This window comes from Pezoporus wallicus, unplaced genomic scaffold (genome assembly GCF_028554395.1).
Source record: "Pezoporus wallicus isolate ANWC-B61680 ecotype Strahan unplaced genomic scaffold, APGP_CSIRO_Pwel_v1 contig_2545, whole genome shotgun sequence".
Classification (NCBI taxonomy): domain Eukaryota; kingdom Metazoa; phylum Chordata; class Aves; order Psittaciformes; family Psittacidae; genus Pezoporus; species Pezoporus wallicus.
The window spans coordinates 125,743-143,866 of NW_026640157.1; the positions used below are offsets into that span (position 1 = coordinate 125,743).

General features: G+C 43.5%; 1 protein-coding gene and 1 non-coding gene across 2 annotated transcripts in view; both read left to right on the forward strand.

The window, feature by feature from the left end:
* LOC130603762 (ubiquitin-associated protein 2-like) overlaps positions 1-18,124 on the forward strand; it is a 150,599-nt gene that overhangs the window by 72,265 nt on the left and 60,210 nt on the right. Inside the window, exons 10-14 of the mRNA XM_057417774.1 lie at positions 11,148-11,337; positions 12,579-12,789; positions 14,574-14,845; positions 16,013-16,170; positions 17,233-17,440. Of these exons, the coding sequence (XP_057273757.1) occupies positions 11,148-11,337; positions 12,579-12,789; positions 14,574-14,845; positions 16,013-16,170; positions 17,233-17,440 (1,039 nt within the window). The remainder of the gene's footprint in view (positions 1-11,147; positions 11,338-12,578; positions 12,790-14,573; positions 14,846-16,012; positions 16,171-17,232; positions 17,441-18,124) is intronic.
* On the forward strand, positions 15,522-15,614 carry LOC130603764 (small nucleolar RNA SNORD121A). Its single transcript, XR_008973278.1, has one exon. It is a non-coding gene; the product is annotated as a small nucleolar RNA SNORD121A (small nucleolar RNA).

The window sequence follows — 18,124 nt, forward strand, 5'->3', positions numbered from 1 at the left end:
CCCCACAGTAATGTCTCCCATAGCTATATTCCCTTTAACACTGACCCACAAACTGTCTGTGGACTGCTCACCTGTCCCCAGACAAAGTTCCATACTCTCCAGCCTATCCCTAACATAAAGGGCAACTCCCCCTCCCCGCCTGCAAGGCCTGTCCTTCCTAAAGAGCATGTAACCTTCCATTCCAACACTCCAGTCATAGGAGCCATCCCACCATGTTTCTGTGATGCCCATTATATCAGACCCCCGTAGACGTGCGCACGTCTCTAATTCCTCTTGTTTGTTCCCCATGCTACGGGCATTTGTATAGAGGCATCTTAGCCAAGCTCCAACTGAATCCAGCTCATTGGCTGGAGCAGCTGGGATTTCTCTACATTGCTCCAAGCATTTATTATAGGTTCTGGCAACTGACTGGGTGTGTTGGAATGGAATGATGCTCCCCTCCCCCAACACATGTAGTTTAAAGCCTCCTTGACCAGTCTGGCAAGCCTCCTACCAAAACTGCTCTTTCCCTTCTTTATCAGACCAGCTCCACCAGCCCCCACTAGACCTGGCCTACAAGCTTGGGTGCCGTGTTCAAGACACCCAAACCCCTGACTATGACACCACCCTTTTAACCATTTATTAACCTGGCCAATCCTCCTAGCTTTTTTTAGGTCCTCCCCTGTACCCTGGAGAATTGATGAAAAGACCACCTGACCTCCAGAGCCCCTAACCACCTCCCCCAGGGCTCTGTAGTCCTTCTTTATGTTCCCCAGGCTACTATTATCTATATCCCTAGCACCCACATGTATCACCAGGAGTGGGTAATAGTCCGTGAGACTTACTAGAGCAGGCAGCCTCTCTGCCACATCCCTGATCCATGCCCCTGGTAGGCAACACACCTCCCTTGAGACCGGGTCTGGCCGGCAGACGAGTGCTTCTGTCCCTTTCAGTGTAGAGTCCCCTACTACTACGACCCGCCGGTTTTTCCTAGCAGCACCAGTAGAGATCTTCTTTACCAGGGCATCAGTCGGCTGTTTCTGGCTCAAGTGCGTTTCCTCATTAGCCCCCTGCAGGACAGCAAAGCTGTTCTGTGTGGGGACAGGGGATTTAGGGGGAAGCCCCTCGCTTTTGGTTGTCCTTTTCCTTCTTTTTTTTTTGTTGTTTTTTTTTTGTCACTAATTCCCAGCTTCCCAGGTTAACGGCCTCCTTCTTTCCTTCATGAGGTAGAGGTGAAGCTCGTGGCCCTTGCACAGTTTGGGCGTGGAGCCAGCATTCCTGCTTCCTCTCAGCTTCCCTGACATTTCGCAGCCTATTAACAGCATCCCGCAGCTGAGCCCCTGCTGCAGGAGCACCTCCACCAGGGAGCACCGAGTGCAGCCCTGCCCATTGTGCACTCTCCCCTCACGAGACCAGTGCAGGCACTCTACACCCTGAGCTCTGCACTGCAGCCTCCCCTCTCATCGGCTCTGTCTGGGTGCCTACCGCCGGGGCAGCCAGAGCAGAGCTCCCAGACCGGGCCCTGATCATACGACGAGTGCTCACCATCCTGCTCACCCGCCCGCGCAAACTGCCTCACTGCGCTCCCTGGGGCAGGTTTTTAACTAGTCAGGGTTGGTGCCCCTGCTTCAGGCTCCGCCCCGTGTGAGTCAGCTGCTCGCGTCAGCTGAGCTGCCGGCTCCTGGGCAGGTCCTGTCGAGGACTTGAGGCTCCCTCGGTGGCTCTTGTCAGTCTGAGTTGAGGCTCCTGGACGCTGCTCTCCCCCCCGCTCCGGTGTTGAAGGCATCCTCTCTCGAGCTACTCACCTCGGTCCTTTTTGGTGCCCAGCATGGGGCATGAAGGGTTGAGATAATGACAGGTCTGTATTATGGCTTAAGCCCAGCTGGTAACTCAGAACCACGTAGCCGCTCTCTCACTCCCCCCTTCTTCCTTCCCCTACTTCCAGAGGGGTGGGGAAGAGAATCAAATGTAAATCCCGCGGATTGAGATAATAACAGTCCAATAACTGAGGTACCATACAAAACCACTACTACTACCACCAATAATAATAATAAGGGAAATAACAAGGGGAGAGAATATAAAACTAAAAGGGGAAAAGGAAAAGAAAATAATAAACACAAGTGTTGCACAATAGAGTTACTCACCACCTGCCAACTCATACGCAGCCAGACCTGGGCCTTCTGGGTAACTCCCCCCGGTTTATATACTGGGCATGACATGCTGTGGTATCTCTTTGGTTAGTTTGGGTCAGATGTCCTGTCTCTGCTTCCTCCTGGCTTCTTTTGCCCCTCCTCACTGGCAGAGCATGATAGACTGAAAAGTCCTTGATCGGAGTAAGCATTAGTTAGCAAGAAATAAAAACATTGGTGTGTTTTCAGCATTGTTCTCAGACTAAAGTCAAAAACATAGCACTGCACCAGCTACTAATAAGGAGAAAAATAACTTCTACAGCTGAATCCTGAACAATCTGACAAAACAAATTTGCGATAAGCATTCATTATATTGGATTAATAGTCACTTGTCAAAATGTTGATTCATTTGCTCTCAGAGTTGTTGTGCTTGGTCTTGGAGTTGCATTATGTCACACCTTACTTGGAGTATGCCTTCCCTGCAGTGATGTTTATCATCCATGGGTCCTGGGCTAAGGTTCTTCTTTTGCTGTACTTTTTAATAATGGCTTGTGATAGACTTGCTGGTCATGAAACTGATCTGATATGTGTTCTCAGGAGCCATCTAATGGGAACTACTAATAATTATGCCTCTTGTTTTTAACTCCTCAGAGGACAAACCTGTGGAGGAGACATCCTCCCACACCTTCCCATCTACCATCAGGCTGTTTACAGTAGGATCTGAGAATTTTAAAAGGTTTTGAATATCCTTTGAGTACCCTTGAAAACAACCTGCTCGTTTTGCTGGGAACCAGCATGTTGTTGAATATGGTTCAGGTCTTGTTTAAGGTTAAACAGCTGTCAAAGAATGCCACTAAGAGATCTTCCCCAAGGCTGGACAGTCATGAGTAGCAGGGTGTGTGGGATAGTATGAGCAAGTACCTAGGCCAGTGGGCCCTTCCAGTGCTTTGGGACTTCACTCATGGACAAGTGTGGAAACAGGGAAAACTAGTAAGATGCTTTGGAAAAGCATGCTGTCATTCTGGTAATAACAGAGAGGTACAAATAACTGCAATGTGCTGGGGCCTGGCCTACACCTGCAGAGCCCTGCTCAGCACTATCCAGTACCCTCAAGGGGAAAAGAAGGTCTCTGGATCTCATGGCTAAGCAACAGACACTATGGCTCCTCCATCCCAGACAAGGAGCAATGCAGCCACTGCAACCCCAGCGACAGGCACTGCAGCCACTGCAACCCCGGCAGCAGGCACTGCAGCTGAACCAAAGGACCAATCCATGCTGCGATCAGTTGCCCGTATATGCAAGAGGAGATGGAAACAAAAAGTAACTCATGAAGAAAGATGAAGAAGGGTCAATACCAGAACTAGGGGGGGGGCAACACCAGAACTAGAGGAACCATTGCAAGAAACAGACAAGAGTCAGAGCAAGAGATAACTACTCAATCCCTGTCCTTGACTGAACTGTGGAACATGCGAAAAGATTTCAGCCATCTTCCAAATGAGCACATCATCACCTGGATGCTCCAATGCTGAGACAATGGGAACAACAGTCTGGAATTAGAGGGTACTGAAGCCAGTCAGCTGGGATCACTTGCTAGGGAAGGGGGAATCCACAAAGAGATTGTGAAAGAGAAAGGAATCCTCAGCCTCTGGAGGCAGCTCTTGGCAGCTGTGAAGGAAACGTATCCCTACAAGGACAATGTTATTTGTTGCCCAGGCAAAGGGACCACTATAGAGAAAGACCTCCAGTACTGGAGGGAATTAGCTGTTCTAGAGATGATCTATCATAAGTCGCATGCCAGGGATACACCTGTAGATCCAGGTGAAGTTGAATGTACATGACCCATGTGGTGGAAATTTACACAGTGTGCCATGATCTAATGCCAACTTATTGGCATTGATGAGCTGGAGAGATGCAGCAGCACCAACAGTGAATGAAGTGAGTCATCAGCTCCAGGAGTTTGAAGACAATCTCTCGCCCTCCATCATTTTCAGCTGTGAAAAAACTCCTTTCCCAGGAGTTCAAGCAATTGAGAGACTATATAACCAGCTCCCCGCTTGTATAGACACACATCTCGGCTATTAACAGTAAGTGCACTGTTGCTTGAGAGGGAAGATATAGGAAGTACATACCATGGGGCACCCTATGCTTTTACTTGTGGGATCATGGATAAGACATGAGAAAATGGGATGGAAAACCTACCTCAGTTCTGGAGGAATGGGTACATGAATTGCAAGTAAAAACAACTGTGAAGGAGAATCTTCCCAGGAAAGTTGATTCTCCAGTCTCTTATTCCTATGATAAAGAATTCTAAACCCTTTGTACAAGAAGTAAGTGAAGAATCTTATGATTGCTGTTAGAGGGGTTCTGCCTCCAGTCAGGTGGATGAGAGGGACAATAGGGTTTACTGGACTTTGTAGATCAGATAGCCTGGCATATCAATCCCACAGGAGTATTAAGCTCTAGTAGACACCAGTGCACAGTGTATACTAATGCCATCAAGCTATCAAGGGGTAGAACCCATTTGTATTTCTGGAGTGACAGGAAGATCCCAAGAGTTGACTGTACTGGAGGCTGAAATCAGCCTGACTGGGAAGGAGCGGCAAAAGCACCCCATTGTGACTGGTCCAGTGGCTCCATGCATCCTTGGCATAGACTATCTCAGGAGAGAGTACTTCAAGGACCTAAAAGGGCACTGATAGGCTTTTGGTATAGCTGCCTTGGAGATAGAGGAAATTAAGCAGCTGTCCACCTTGCCTGGTCTCTCAAAGGACATTTCTGTTGTGGGGTTGCTGAAGGTTGAAGAAGAAGTGTCAGTTGCGACCACAACAGTGCACTGGTGGCAGTATGGCACCGAGACTCAGTGATTCCCATCCATAGGCTGATCTATAGACTGGAGAGCCAAGGAGTGATCAGCAGGACCCTGTCACCCTTTAAGAGCCCCATAAGGCCAGTGCAAAAGTCTAATGGAGAATGGAGACTAACAGTAGACTATCGTGGTCTGAACGAAGTCACACCACCATTGTGGTCAAAGTCAGCTAAGTGGGTGTCATGGTTTAAACCCAGTCAGGCAACTTGTTCACTCACTCCCAGTGAGTGGTGCTGGGCTGACAACAATCGAGGCCCCCCCCCCCCCCCCGGGGCTCTCCCCTTCCCCGCTCCCGGAGGAAGGGGGAGGAGGATCGAAAGAGTGCAACTCCTACGGGTTGAGACAAGAACAGTCCAGCAACCAATGTACAACACAAATCACCACCGCTACTACCAACTACAACAATGATAAGGGAAAATAACAAGGGAAGAGAATACGATACCACCGGCCAAGAAACGAGTCCCACCCGGAAGCCCGTGTCCTTCCGGGTAACTCCCAGTTACCCCCCACCCCGGGCATGACATGCTGTGGTATGGAATACCTCCCTGGCTAGCCTGGGTCAGGCGCCCCATCTCTGCTTCCTCCTGGCTTCCCCTCCTCCCTGGCAGAGCATGAGCCTCACAAAGTCCTTGGTCAGGGTAAACATCACTTAGCAACAACCGAAAACATCGGCTTCACCAACACTGTTCCCAGGCTGGAAGTCAAAACACAGCACTGCACCAGCTACCACAAAGGAAAAACATGACTGCTACTGCTGAACCCAGGACAGTGGGATGCCACAACTGATATTGCCAATGCATTATTCTCAATTCCTTTGGCAGCAGAGTGCAGGCCACAGTTCGCTTTTACTTGGAGGGGCATCCAGTACACTTGGAATCAACTGCCCCAGGGGTGGAAACACAGCCCTACCATCTGCCATGGACTGATCCAGACTGCACTGGAACACGTGCAAGCTCCAGAACACCTACAATACATAGATGACATTATCGGGTGGGACAATAGAGTGGAAAAAGTTTTTGAGAAAGGGAGGAAAATAATACAAATCCTTCTGAAGTCCGGTTTTGCCTTAGAGTAAGGTCAAGGGACCTGCACAGAAGATAGAATTTTTGGGAATAAAATGGCAGGATGGACATCTCCAGATCCCCCCCCCAATGTGATCAACAAGGTAACAGCAATATCTCCACCAACTAATAAGATGGAAACACAAGCTTTCTTAGGTGTTGTGGGGTTTTGGAGAATGCACATTCCAAATTACAGTCTGATTGTAAACCCTCTCTGTCATGTGACCTGGAAGAACTATTTCATTATATGGCCCTGAGCAACAACAAGCCTTTGAACAAGTTAAATTAGAGATAGTTCATTCAGTAGCCCTTGGACTAGTCAGGACTGGGCAAGGTGTGAAAAATGTGCTTTACGTTGCAGCCAGGGAGAATGGTCCTACCTGGAGCCTCTGGCAGAAAGTTCCAGGGGAGATTTGAGGTTGACCCCTCACCTTTTGGAGTTAGGGATACAGAGCATCCGAGGTCAGCTCTACTTCATAAACTGCCAGTATCTCTTTTTCAGCTGAAGAGATTCAAGCTGCTTCTGAAGTGATTGGTACTAAAGCACAGCTCCTGCTGGCACCCTGGTTGCCTATGCTGGGTAGGATGTTCAAAAGCAGGATCTCTTCTGCGCATAGAATCATAGAATGGTTTTGGTTGGACATGACCTTAGGATCATCTAGTACCAACCCCCCTGCCATGGGCAGGGACACCTCACACTAGACCATGTCACTCAAGGCTCTGTCCAACCTGGCCTTGAACACTGCCAGGGATGGAGCATTTATAATTTTTTTGGGTAACCTGGACCAGTGCTTCACCACCCTTGTAGTAAAGAACTTTTTCCTTCTATCTAACCTGAACTTCCCCTGTTTAAGTTGAAACCCATTACCCTTTGTCCTATCGCTAGAGTCCTTTTCTAGCATCCTTATAGGCTCCCTTCAGATATTGGATGACTGCTATGATGCTACATGGAGTAAGTGGGCAGTACTAATCACACAACAAGCTCAAATAGTTAATCCCAGTTATCCAGGAATCCTAGAAGTCATCATGGACTAGCCAGAGGGCACAGGTTTTTGAATGTTACCAGAGGACGAGGTGATGCGTGTTGAAGAGGCCCCACCATACAATAAACTGTCAGAAAGTGAGAAGCAGTATAGCTTGTTTACTTATGGGTCCTGCTGTAGCGTGGGAAAGCATTGGAGATAGAAGGCAGCTGTATGGAGTCCCCTACGATAAGTTGCAGAAACTGCTGAAGGAGAGGGTGAATCGAGTCAGTTTGCCAAGGTGAAAGCCATCCAGCTGGCCTTGGACATTGCTGAACAAGAAAAGCTGCCAGTACTTTATACTGACTCATGGATGGTGGCAAATGCCTTGTGGGGGTGGTTGCAGCAATGGAAGCAGAGCAATTGGCAATGCAGAGGTAAACCCATCTGGGCACAGCACACTGTGGCAAGATAATGCTTCCCAGGTACACCACATAGATGCTCAAGTCCCCAGGAGTAGGGCCACTGAGGAACATCAGAACAACCAACAGGTGGATAAAGCTGCAAAGATTGAAGTGGCTCAGATGGATTTAGATTGGCAACATAAGGGTGAATTATTTTTAGCCTGGTGGTCCCATGACACTTCAGGCCAATGAGGCAGAGATGCAGTGAATGTGAAACCTGCTGAAATTAAGCAAGCCAAACATTTAAAGTCTCTTGTTATTGAGGTCGATGGCTGAAGTAAAAATACAAGGAGGTCTGGCAGATTGGCTGTATCACACTCCCACCAACCCACCAAGGCAAAGCTGGACACATACGCTGTGCCCCATGCCGCTGCCAGGAACACTATCCTGGGCCTTGAAAAACAAGTCTTGTGGTGACACGGCACCCCAGAAAGAACTGAGTCAGACAATGGGAATAATTTCTGGAACAACTTTATAGACGCTTAGACAGAAGAACACGGCATCGAGTGAGTATGCCACATCCCTTATCATGCACTAGCCTTAGGGAAAATTGAATGGTATAATAGGCTGTTAAAAGCTATGTTGAGAGCAATGGCTGGTGGGACTTTCAAACATTGGGATACACATTTGGCAAAAGTCACCTAGTTAGTCAACACTAGGGGATCTGCCAACAGTGCTGGCCCAGCCCAATTAGAAGTTTTATTTACTGTATTGGGGGATAAAGTTTCTTGTGGTGCACATAAAGATTCTGCTGGGAAAGAGAGCCTGCGTTATTCCTGCTTCCGGTAAAGGAAATCCCATTTGTGGGATTGCTTTTGCTCAAGGACTTGGGTGTCCTTGCGGGAAGATGGTAAAGTCTGGTGTGTACCTCAAGGGGATTTAATTTTGGGGAAAACAGCCAATGAACTCAATTATATGCTGTTGACTGCTGTGTAGCAGTTCTAGAACAGCTAAATACCCATCTCTGCCACTCTGGGTTTTGAAAATAATGTATGTGCTGTCATGATCATCGGCAGAGAATAAAGTCATGGAAAGCCAGCAGCAGCAGCATGAATCTCCCAGTATTGTCATCAGATCACCACTGACTGAACCCGACTTCCCTTTGATCATCACCCCAACAAGGAATGAGCTTTGATGAATCCAGCTAAGCTCAACAGTGATGTCAGCCAGCAACAATCCAACACCACACACCATCTCTTCTCTTCCGAAGGACAGTTACGACAGATGAAGCTTTACATCATGGTCTAAATGGTCTCAACAAACTTTATAGGGGTAGACCATGGACTGAGGAATGATATCTCTCTCTTTGTGTGTGTGTGTATGTACGTGTACATATATATATCTATCAAGAGACAAAAAGCGATGGCATATTGAAAAACATGGGACCTGAGCATGGTGTGAATGGTATGGAATGAGGGGTGGACACTGTCCTGGATTCAGCTCTAACAGTTATTTTTTTCCTTCTTAGTAGCTGGTGTAGTGCTGTGTTTCGGCTTTAGTCTGAGAACAATATTCATAGCATTCCACTTTTTTAGTTGTTGCTAAATAATGCTTACCCTGATCAAGGTCTTTTCAGTTTCTCATGCTCTGCCAGTGAGGAGGGGCATGGGAAGCCGGGAGGGAGCAGAGACGGGACACCTGACCAAAACTAGCCAAAGGGGTATTCCATACCGCAGCACATTATGCCCAGTATATAATCCGGTTGGAGCCACCTGGAAGGCCCAGATCACTGCTTGGGTCGGGCTGGGTATCAGTCGTTGGGTAGTGAGCACTTGTATTGTGCATCACTTGGGTTTATTGTTTTTTCCCTTTTAGTTTTTCATTCTCTTGCTTGTTATTTCCCTTATCATTATTATTAGTAGTATTATATTGTATTTTAGTTATTAAAGTGTTCCTGTCTCAGCCCATGGGGTTTACATTCTTTAGATTGTCCTCCCTATCCCACTTGTGGGTGTGTGTATGGTAAAAACTAATGGCTGCGTAGTGCTGAGTTACCAGCTGGGTCTAAACCACAACACTGTAGAAGAATCAAATTCTGATGTTTTGGTGTTTGGTATGCATGTGCTGTTTTCTGGTTTGTTTGGTTGGTTTTGCTGTGTGTATTGTTTTGTGGTTCTTTTGTGATTATTATTTTTGTTCTTATGTGCCAAGATAAGAAATGTTTAGGCATTAAGATTTCTATGCCAATGAAAGTGCTGGAAGCAGCTCTTCAGCAGAAACCTGAAGTATATTTAGGATAAACTGAAGTCAGAGTTTTTGGAGTAGGTTTATTGTCTGAATGCTTTGGTTTTCCTTGGATAAACCTATGCTAGGGGTTAGTAATTAATTCTAAATATAAGATAATTAATGTTTCTCATCCTGCTCACCTATGTGTGGTAGATTAATTTTGGATATGTGCCTACCATCTGAGAAACTTAGCTTTTATTTCTGCTGCTTTTGTGACTTCCATGTGATCACACATTCACTCAATTGGTGCATGTGTGGCTTTATTCATACCCACCCTATACAGAGGTAGGACTTAGATCCCGTGTTGGAGGTAAGGGATGCCATGTACAGGGGCCTTGACAGGCTTGAGAGGTGGGCCAGTGAAAACTCATGAAGTTCAATAAGGCCAAATGAAAGGTCCTGCACGAGGGTCAGCGCAATCCCAAACAGGACTACAGGCTGGGCGGACACAGGATTGGGAGCAGCCCTGAGGCGAAGGACTTGGGGATGTTGATTGATGAGAAACTCAACATGAGCTGACAGTGTGTACTTGCAGCCCAGAAAGCCAACCATAAGCTGGGCTCCATCAAAAGGAGCATGACCAGCAGGCCTAAAGAGGTGGTCCTGTTCCTCTACTCTGCTCTGGTGAGACCTCACTTGGAGCACTTCATCCAGCTCTGGAGGCAACAATGCAAGAGGGACGTGAATCTCTTGGAGTGAGTCCCAAGGAGGGCCATGAAGATGATCGGAGGGCTGGAGCACCTCCTATGAAGACAGGCTCAGAGAGTTGGGATTGTTTAACTAGAGAAGGCTCAGGGGAGGCCCTTAGATCAGCCTTCCAGTACCTTAAAGGGGGCCTACAGGAATTCTGGAGAGGGAGTTTTTGCTAGAGCATGTAGTGACAGGACAAGGGGGAATGGCTTTAAGATGAAAGAGGAGAGATTTAGATGAGATAACAAGGAAGAAATTCTTTACTATGAGGCTGGTGAGGTACGGGCACAGTTTGCCCAGAGAAGCTGTGGCTGCCTGGAAGTGTTCAAGGCCAGGATGAATGGGGCTTTGAGCAACCTGGTCTAGTGGGAGGTTTTCCTGCTCATGACAGGGGATTGGAACTAGATGAGCTTTAAGGTTCCTCCCAACATAAACCATTCTATGATTTTGATGTGTCTCTGGTTACTTGGTTATATTAATCTTATAGATTATTTATGTGATAATAATGTTACAAATTTGATAATGTTTGAAAAGAGAGCAAAGATAATTTATATTTTAACTGTAGTGGAAGGTTTTGGCTAGCAGAATTTTACTTTCTGTCAAAAACCTCTATTTTGCTTCTTTTTGTATGGCAGACAAGCAACGTTTGAAAAGACTTAGTAATAATTCTGTTGCCGGTATGGCATCTTTAGTATTGTTAGTGCTTTCTCCAATTTCAGTGTAGCCTAATCATCATGTTTACTCCAGCCAAACTTTGCTTTTTCTTATAGCATTGATTTGGTAACAGTGATTCAAAAGCCTGTGACCTCTATCCAAGAGACAGAAGGCAACTCATTTGAGGCTTCACAAGAGCAGACCTTTGGCCAAGCCCTCGTCTTCACAAATTCACAGCACAGCACCCAGATGGCATCAGGAACTGGCATCTCCAGTGCTGTAAACTCTTATTCTCCTCAAAGTCTGGTAAAATTATCTTATGCTTTCTAAATATTCTTCATGAGTAAATATTTCAGGTTAAACAGCTTTTCCAGTAGTGGTCATTTATGAGATGATTCAGTATTTATAAAATTCAGGTTGCAGTGAATTATTAATTCCATTCCTTACATTCACACATAAAAAAAGATTACTTTTTTTTCTGGCTTTGTGAAGTAGTTGTTTCTTGGTTTACACAAAGTACTTGTGTTAATTTTTGAGTAGAGAGCAGATGTGTTTACTGCATGCTGAAATGATGAAATTGCTTGTTTATACTGAAGACTTCTATGCTAGAAAACTGCAGTGTGTTATTTCCTAGCACTTATCTGACTGCTTTTTGTGGAAACCTGCTTATTTCTGAGTCAGTTGTGAGGGCTTGAAATTGGGCATTTGCATGTATTCTCTGAAAATCAGTTCAACTATTAGTAAATACATGCTATTTTGAGATGCATGGATTAAAGTGTATCAGTATTGTTGCAGTCAGTTGTGGAAGTTGTATTGGTGTGTCCTGGTTTTGGCTGGGATAGAGTTAATTTCTTCCTAGTATCTGGTGCAGTGCTGTGTTTTGGCTTTAGTCTGAGAACAATGCTGATAACACACCAATGTTTTAGTTATTCTTGATTGATGGCCTTTCAGTCTCTCATGCTCTGCCAGTGAGGAGGGGCACAAGAAGCTGTGAGGAAGCAGAGACAGGACACCTGGCCCAAACTAGCCAAAGGGGTATTCCATACCACAGCATGTCATGCCCAGTATATAAACTGAGGGGAGATACCCGGAAGGCCCAAATTGCTGCTCTGGTTGGCCTGGGTATCAGTCAGCAGGTGGGGAGCAATTGCATTGTGCATCACTGTTGGATTTTTGGTTTGTTGTTTTGTTTTTGTGGTTTTTTTTTTCTGCTTTGCTTTCTTGTTTGTTTGGGTTTTTTTTGGTTGGTCTGGGTTTTTTTTTTTCCTTTTTTCCCTTTAGTATTAGTATCATATTGTACTTTAATTTTGTTAAACTGTTCTTTTATCAACCTGTGGGTTTTACCATTGTGCGGTGATAACCAAAGAGGATCTGGACATATGCTACAACTGCTGAATGTTTTATTGTTCCTTTATTTGTAATCTAGGAATAAAGAGGTTTTGGTTGCTGCCAGATTGCATCTGTAGGCATTGATCCCCTATGGTTATGTTCAAATTATTTTTTGAATACTTCACTCTTTCCCCTCTTCTTTTTTTGTCTTTTGGCAGTCTGCAGTTGTTTGTTCTGGCTTTGGAGAACTCAGATCCTCTAAATTGGCAAACTCTACTGGATCCCAAATCTTGGACCAATTAAAATCTCCAGCGCTGGATCAGTTTACCTCTCAAGAAAACAATAGTATCTCTACCACCACCACAACTACCATATCATCCTGGGATCTAAAACCACCTGTTATTCAGTCCTCAGTCCTTAGTCAGTTTGGTAAGTGTTGTGACATAGTTTTCTCTCTCTTTTTTCTTTCCTTTAGCATGTAAGGTTTCTTAATGTCAGTGACAGTTTAAAATGGCCTTAAATAAAAAGTTTTTTCTAAAAAATATAATCCTAATAATATAACTGGTTACAACATAGTAGTAGTTACACTTACTTGCTGGTAATAGACATTGTGAGTATATCACAAACTAAGTTTCGATAGGCTTAAATCTATCTATAAATGCCATTTCATCTTTAGAAGTTGTTGAGCCTTTCTGTAATGACATCTTTGATTTAATGTGATTGAATATTTAAGTGGAACTTTGATGTGACTTTGATTCTCAACAAATGTTGGAAAATACTTATTTTCATTGTGGCTATGCTGCTTCTAGGTGAGCATAAGGTTGTACCACATTTTGTCTTTTTTCCCCCAATTTTTCTCTTTTAACCATTACATGAATTTTGAATGAGTACTATATAATTTCTTCATAATGTGGATCACATCTCAGTGTTCTTTCCCTAGTGTGAAGTCTGCATGCTGAGAATGGTGCAGGTTGCCCATTTTCTCTATTCATAATTGTATGGATTTTTAATTTAATTGAATAAAATTAGTAGAAACAGTGAAAATTACAAATTTGTTTTTTTCCAGTGTAGTTCCTGGTAGCATTTTCCTTGGGAAGTGTGATAGGTTTTGTATCTCTCATGTGTATGCTTCCAGATAGATAAGCAGCCAATTTGGTAGCAGTTATAATCTTTTATACACAGCAATTCTGGGGGAAAAAAAAAAAAAAGTTTATGTACATTTTAAGCTGCTTTCTAATGGACTTTACCATCTGAATAAACTAAAAACTTTCACATTGCACATGCTGTGGATCTCTTACAGTTGTTGGCTAGTGCTCTGATCCACTGCCTGGCTTTCAGCAGTGTCCAGTGTCTCTTGACTTTCAGCTAGATTGAGATGGTAGATGACTTCCTATTTGTGTTGAAAATCTCCATTGTAGGGGTAGGAAATCCTAACTCATAATACCCATAAATTGCAACTCCAGACCCCTTGTAAGTAATCACAATTTATCAGCAGTTAATTACAGTGAGACTTGCAGTGTTTGATTAATCTGATTTTTGAGGCCTAATGTTTGATAATATTGTGTGACTGTATAGATAGGTTTGTTTTCATATTTTTGAAAAATAATAAAAAAGAGCAAACCTACACAAAAAGCCCAGCCCAAAAAAGCACACAAAAACCCCAGCCCACAGCTGTTTGTTTAAAGTAGAGAATATAAAATGTTGGCATTATTGATGGCTTGGCTTCGCGAGCGAAGATTTGGGAAGGGCTTTAACCATGCTTACTACAAGCACGATGACCAAGGGCATGTGGGATAGGCAAATCTGGTTGGAAAAAAGGGTGCTTAGGCAATCAGTAAGTGTCCGACCAGGACTGTCATCTCCTGTGCAATCTCGAGCTACCCATGCGGTGGTCCGCCCACATGCAAGGTTGGATCTGCAGCTTCCCATGCACCTTGTTACCTACCGTTTCGACCCTCACCTGTCCATTACAGACAAGTGAGAGTAAGCCCTTCCAGCCTGCGCAGTGGATTTTTTAGGTGAGGCACAGCTTGCACATTGCAATAATAATATACAATGTGAAACTCGTGATGTCTGAAGGAACTTGCACACTCTATAAACTCATAGCTGTTGAGTGTGTCAAGTCACCCAGGTTATTTCATAAAGAGTCAAATCATGAAGAGCAGAGTTTAATGCTTTAACTTTGATGTTTATTTTTTTTTAACACTGACCAGACTTTAAATCCCAGCCTGAACCATCCCCAGTTCTGAGCCAGCTGACCCAGCGACAGCAACAACAAATGCAGGCTGTTCCTGTTCCTCCTGGGCTGGAGTCCTCCTCCTCCCAGATAAAACTCAGAGAGCCATCGCCAGCAGACAAATCTACAGCTGTTGGCAAAATGTTACAACCCCCCACTATATCTATGGATAACCAAACAGTGACTGCCCATCAAACCCAGCAGAAACAGATAAAACCACCAAAACGGAGGATAGTTCCAGCATCCAAGGTGGGTAATTGAGAGGTGTCTTCTCCTTTTATGTATAAACATACAAAAGCTTCTATCAGAAATAGCATGGCCAGCAGGGCTTGGGAAGAGTACATGACACTTGTGTTCAGTTTTGGGCCCCTCACTACAAAAAGGGCATTGAGGTGCTGGAGCCAGTTCAGAGAAGGGCAACAAAGCTGGTGAAGGGTCTAGAGAACAAGACTTACAAGGAATGGCTGAGGGACCTGGAGTTGTTTAGTCTAAAGGAGGCTGAGGGGAGACCTTATTGCTCTTCACAACTAAGTGAAAGGAAGTCGTAGCGAGGTGGCTGTTGGTCTCAGTAACAAGTTGATTGGATGAGAGGAAATGGCCTCAAGTTGCACCAGGGGAAGTTTAGATTGGATATTAGGAAAAATTTCTTCCCCAAAAGGGTTGTCAAGCATTGGAACAGGCTGCCCAGGGAAGTGGTTGAGTCACCATCCCTGGAGGCATTTAAAAGATGTGGTGCTTAGGGACATTGTTTAGTGGTGGACTTGGCAGTGCTGGGTTTTGCAGTTGGACTTGATGATCTTAAGGGTCTTTTCCAACCTAAATTCTATGGTTCTATTCTATATAAGTTGTTAAGGAGAAGGAGAGCGAAGACCATGGTCTGTTTCTTGATTATAAAGCAGGAAATTCTAAGTTGGATAGTTTCTAGGTCCAAAATACAATGATTTTATCTTTTCCAAGCACATGTCTGATTGCTCTATGTGGAAAATTACTCTTGCAAGTGATTATGGTTTTTGTGGGTTTTTTTTTGTTTTGGTTTGTTTTTTCTCTTGGTTTGTTTTGTTTTTTTGTTTGTTTTATTTTTTTGTTTTTGTTTTTTCTTTGATTTGGTAGCCACAATCTGAATGTTTGCTGAAGGGGACAGATACAGATGATGGTTTGATATTCTAGAATAGTGTGGCTCACTCTTTCAGCTCCAGATCAGGGCACAGAATCAATGAATTAATTTCTGGTTGCAAGAATGTAGTTAACTTATGGGATGTAAAGTGGGGGGTTGTTGCAGATGTAGTTAGCAGTAAGGCTGAGGCAGTAACTGAAGAAGCCTGTAGTTAAGGGAGGAGAGGGTGTCAGTTACTGACATCTGTCATTATAATAGTAATACAAATGCAAAACAATTATGGCTTTTTTTCCTCCTTTAAGATTCCTGCCTCTGCAGTGGAGATGCCTGGATCAGCAGATGTGACAGGGTTAAATGTTCAGTTTGGATCAGAGCCTGCACTCCTAGAGTTTGGATCAACTTCAAGTAGTGCGATTGCCAGCCAGGCGACCAACAATAGGTTGTGCTCAAAATCTGTAAAGTATGTGTGAGCTCCCCTTGTGCATTCTTTCATGACTTCTTTAGGGAGTTAGGTTTGTGCCAAAAACATTGAGGCACAGTTAACATGTAACGGAAGGGGGAAATATGATGACTTTTAAGGCTATTTTCTGTGTATGGCATCTTAAAGGAGAAATTTCTTTTTGAATGACAATCAAGATTTCCCTGGATGGGTTGATAAAAAGCTAGATATGACATGAATGTAAATAACCTTATAATAAGCTACCCTTTATCGGATTGCTTTCTCATGTTTAATTGTCCTGATTTTCAAATTTGTTTGAGGGTTTGTTCCTCACAACCCGAATTTTTCTGCTTTTGATCCAGGAGAGATGACCCTTGTACCATATCTGCATGTCTGTAGGTTGGCACCAGATTACAGACCTGATGCTCCTATGGGATGAGAAAAGAAGCCAGTCTTTCAGTATGCAGAAACTCTTACTGAAATGCTGAAATAGCCAATGATGAATGCCAATGTGCCAGTGACCCTTTAAAAAAAATATTCATTCAAAAATTGGCTTCAGCAAAAAGCTTCCTAAAGTTAATTCAGAAATACTAGTAAAAATTAACTTCCGCATTAATTTCTAGTTCTATAAATCAAGCTGTTTAGAAAGTAAAACACTCCTGCATGTTTTAAAATATTTTTTCCTCTTTGCATAGTTTATTCTTTTAGATGTTAGAATTCTATTATAAAAGAGACTGGGTGTTTCTCATAATATACCAGACTTTATGGATCTGGTTGTTTAAAAGAAGAGAGATTATGATCATTAATTTATCCTTTAAGAATGTGGAAGTAACATGACTGAAAAATGCTTGTGTGAAAACGCTTTGTTGGGCAGTGATTACTGGGGACAAAGGCAAAAATTTTTTTTTTTTTTTAATTTTAGATTTTGGGTTTTTTTTGTCTTTTTTTCTCTAGTTTTATAAATAGTATAGATTTGACTACATGTTTAAGGTAGTTCTAGATAACTGTGTAGGAGCTGATATTTTTATGAAGGTGTTTGAGATGTCATTTACTAAGATGATAAATAATTTTTACTTTTTCCAGTGATTTTTTGAATACCTCTTTGCCAATATCCAATACAGTACAGGAGTCCACCTGCACAACCTCTGCCATTACCTCTTCCAGTCTCACTTGCTCATCCCAGGGCACTAGCTCAGTGACAACTTCCTCCTATGACCAGACTTCTGTGCATAGTAGGATAGCGTACCAAAGCTCCATGACTACATCTGAATCAACCCCTGTTGCAGTTACGGTGAGTGAATTTCAGGAATAAGACCTTGAAAAAGGTGAATATTCTTATCTGTGTTAGACTTGTATTGCCCTGTTATGTTAATATTTTAACCAAGCCAAGTGGTATTTTTGATTCCCAAGGTCACTGTGTTGTTTGTTTGTTTGTTTCCTATTGTGTAGCTTTTTTTTTTTTTGTGATATAAAAGCCTCTGATTTTATGGTGTTTTTGTTTGGTGGTTTTGGTTTTTTTTTACCTTTTAAATTGCCATTTGACCTTTTTTCTTAGTAATACTTAACGTTCTAGTTGAGTTTCCTTCCCCGAAGCTTAGATTCTTAAAAAGGAACTTTTTCTGTGTATAAATATTAGTTATGGTATTTTTCAATAACTTGACAGTTTATATCCAAAGGTATATTATTTATTGAATTTATATGGCACCTGGAAAAAGGATCTCAAGCTGTTTGTGTCCCCATCAGCTGTATTCTTTTTATTGGATTTAAACAGCAGTGGGAATTAGTTTCATGTGTTATTTTAAAAAGTATAAGGAGAGATCTAATCTAGGACAGAGAGGATCTCTCTTGGGAGATATTCAAAAGCACTTACTCTCTTTGTATGTGGAATGTAGGTTTGTTTTAAGAGAACTTAAATTATTAAATGTTTAAGGAACTTGTCATAATTTGTAAGTTTATTTACTTCTGGCCTTTGTTA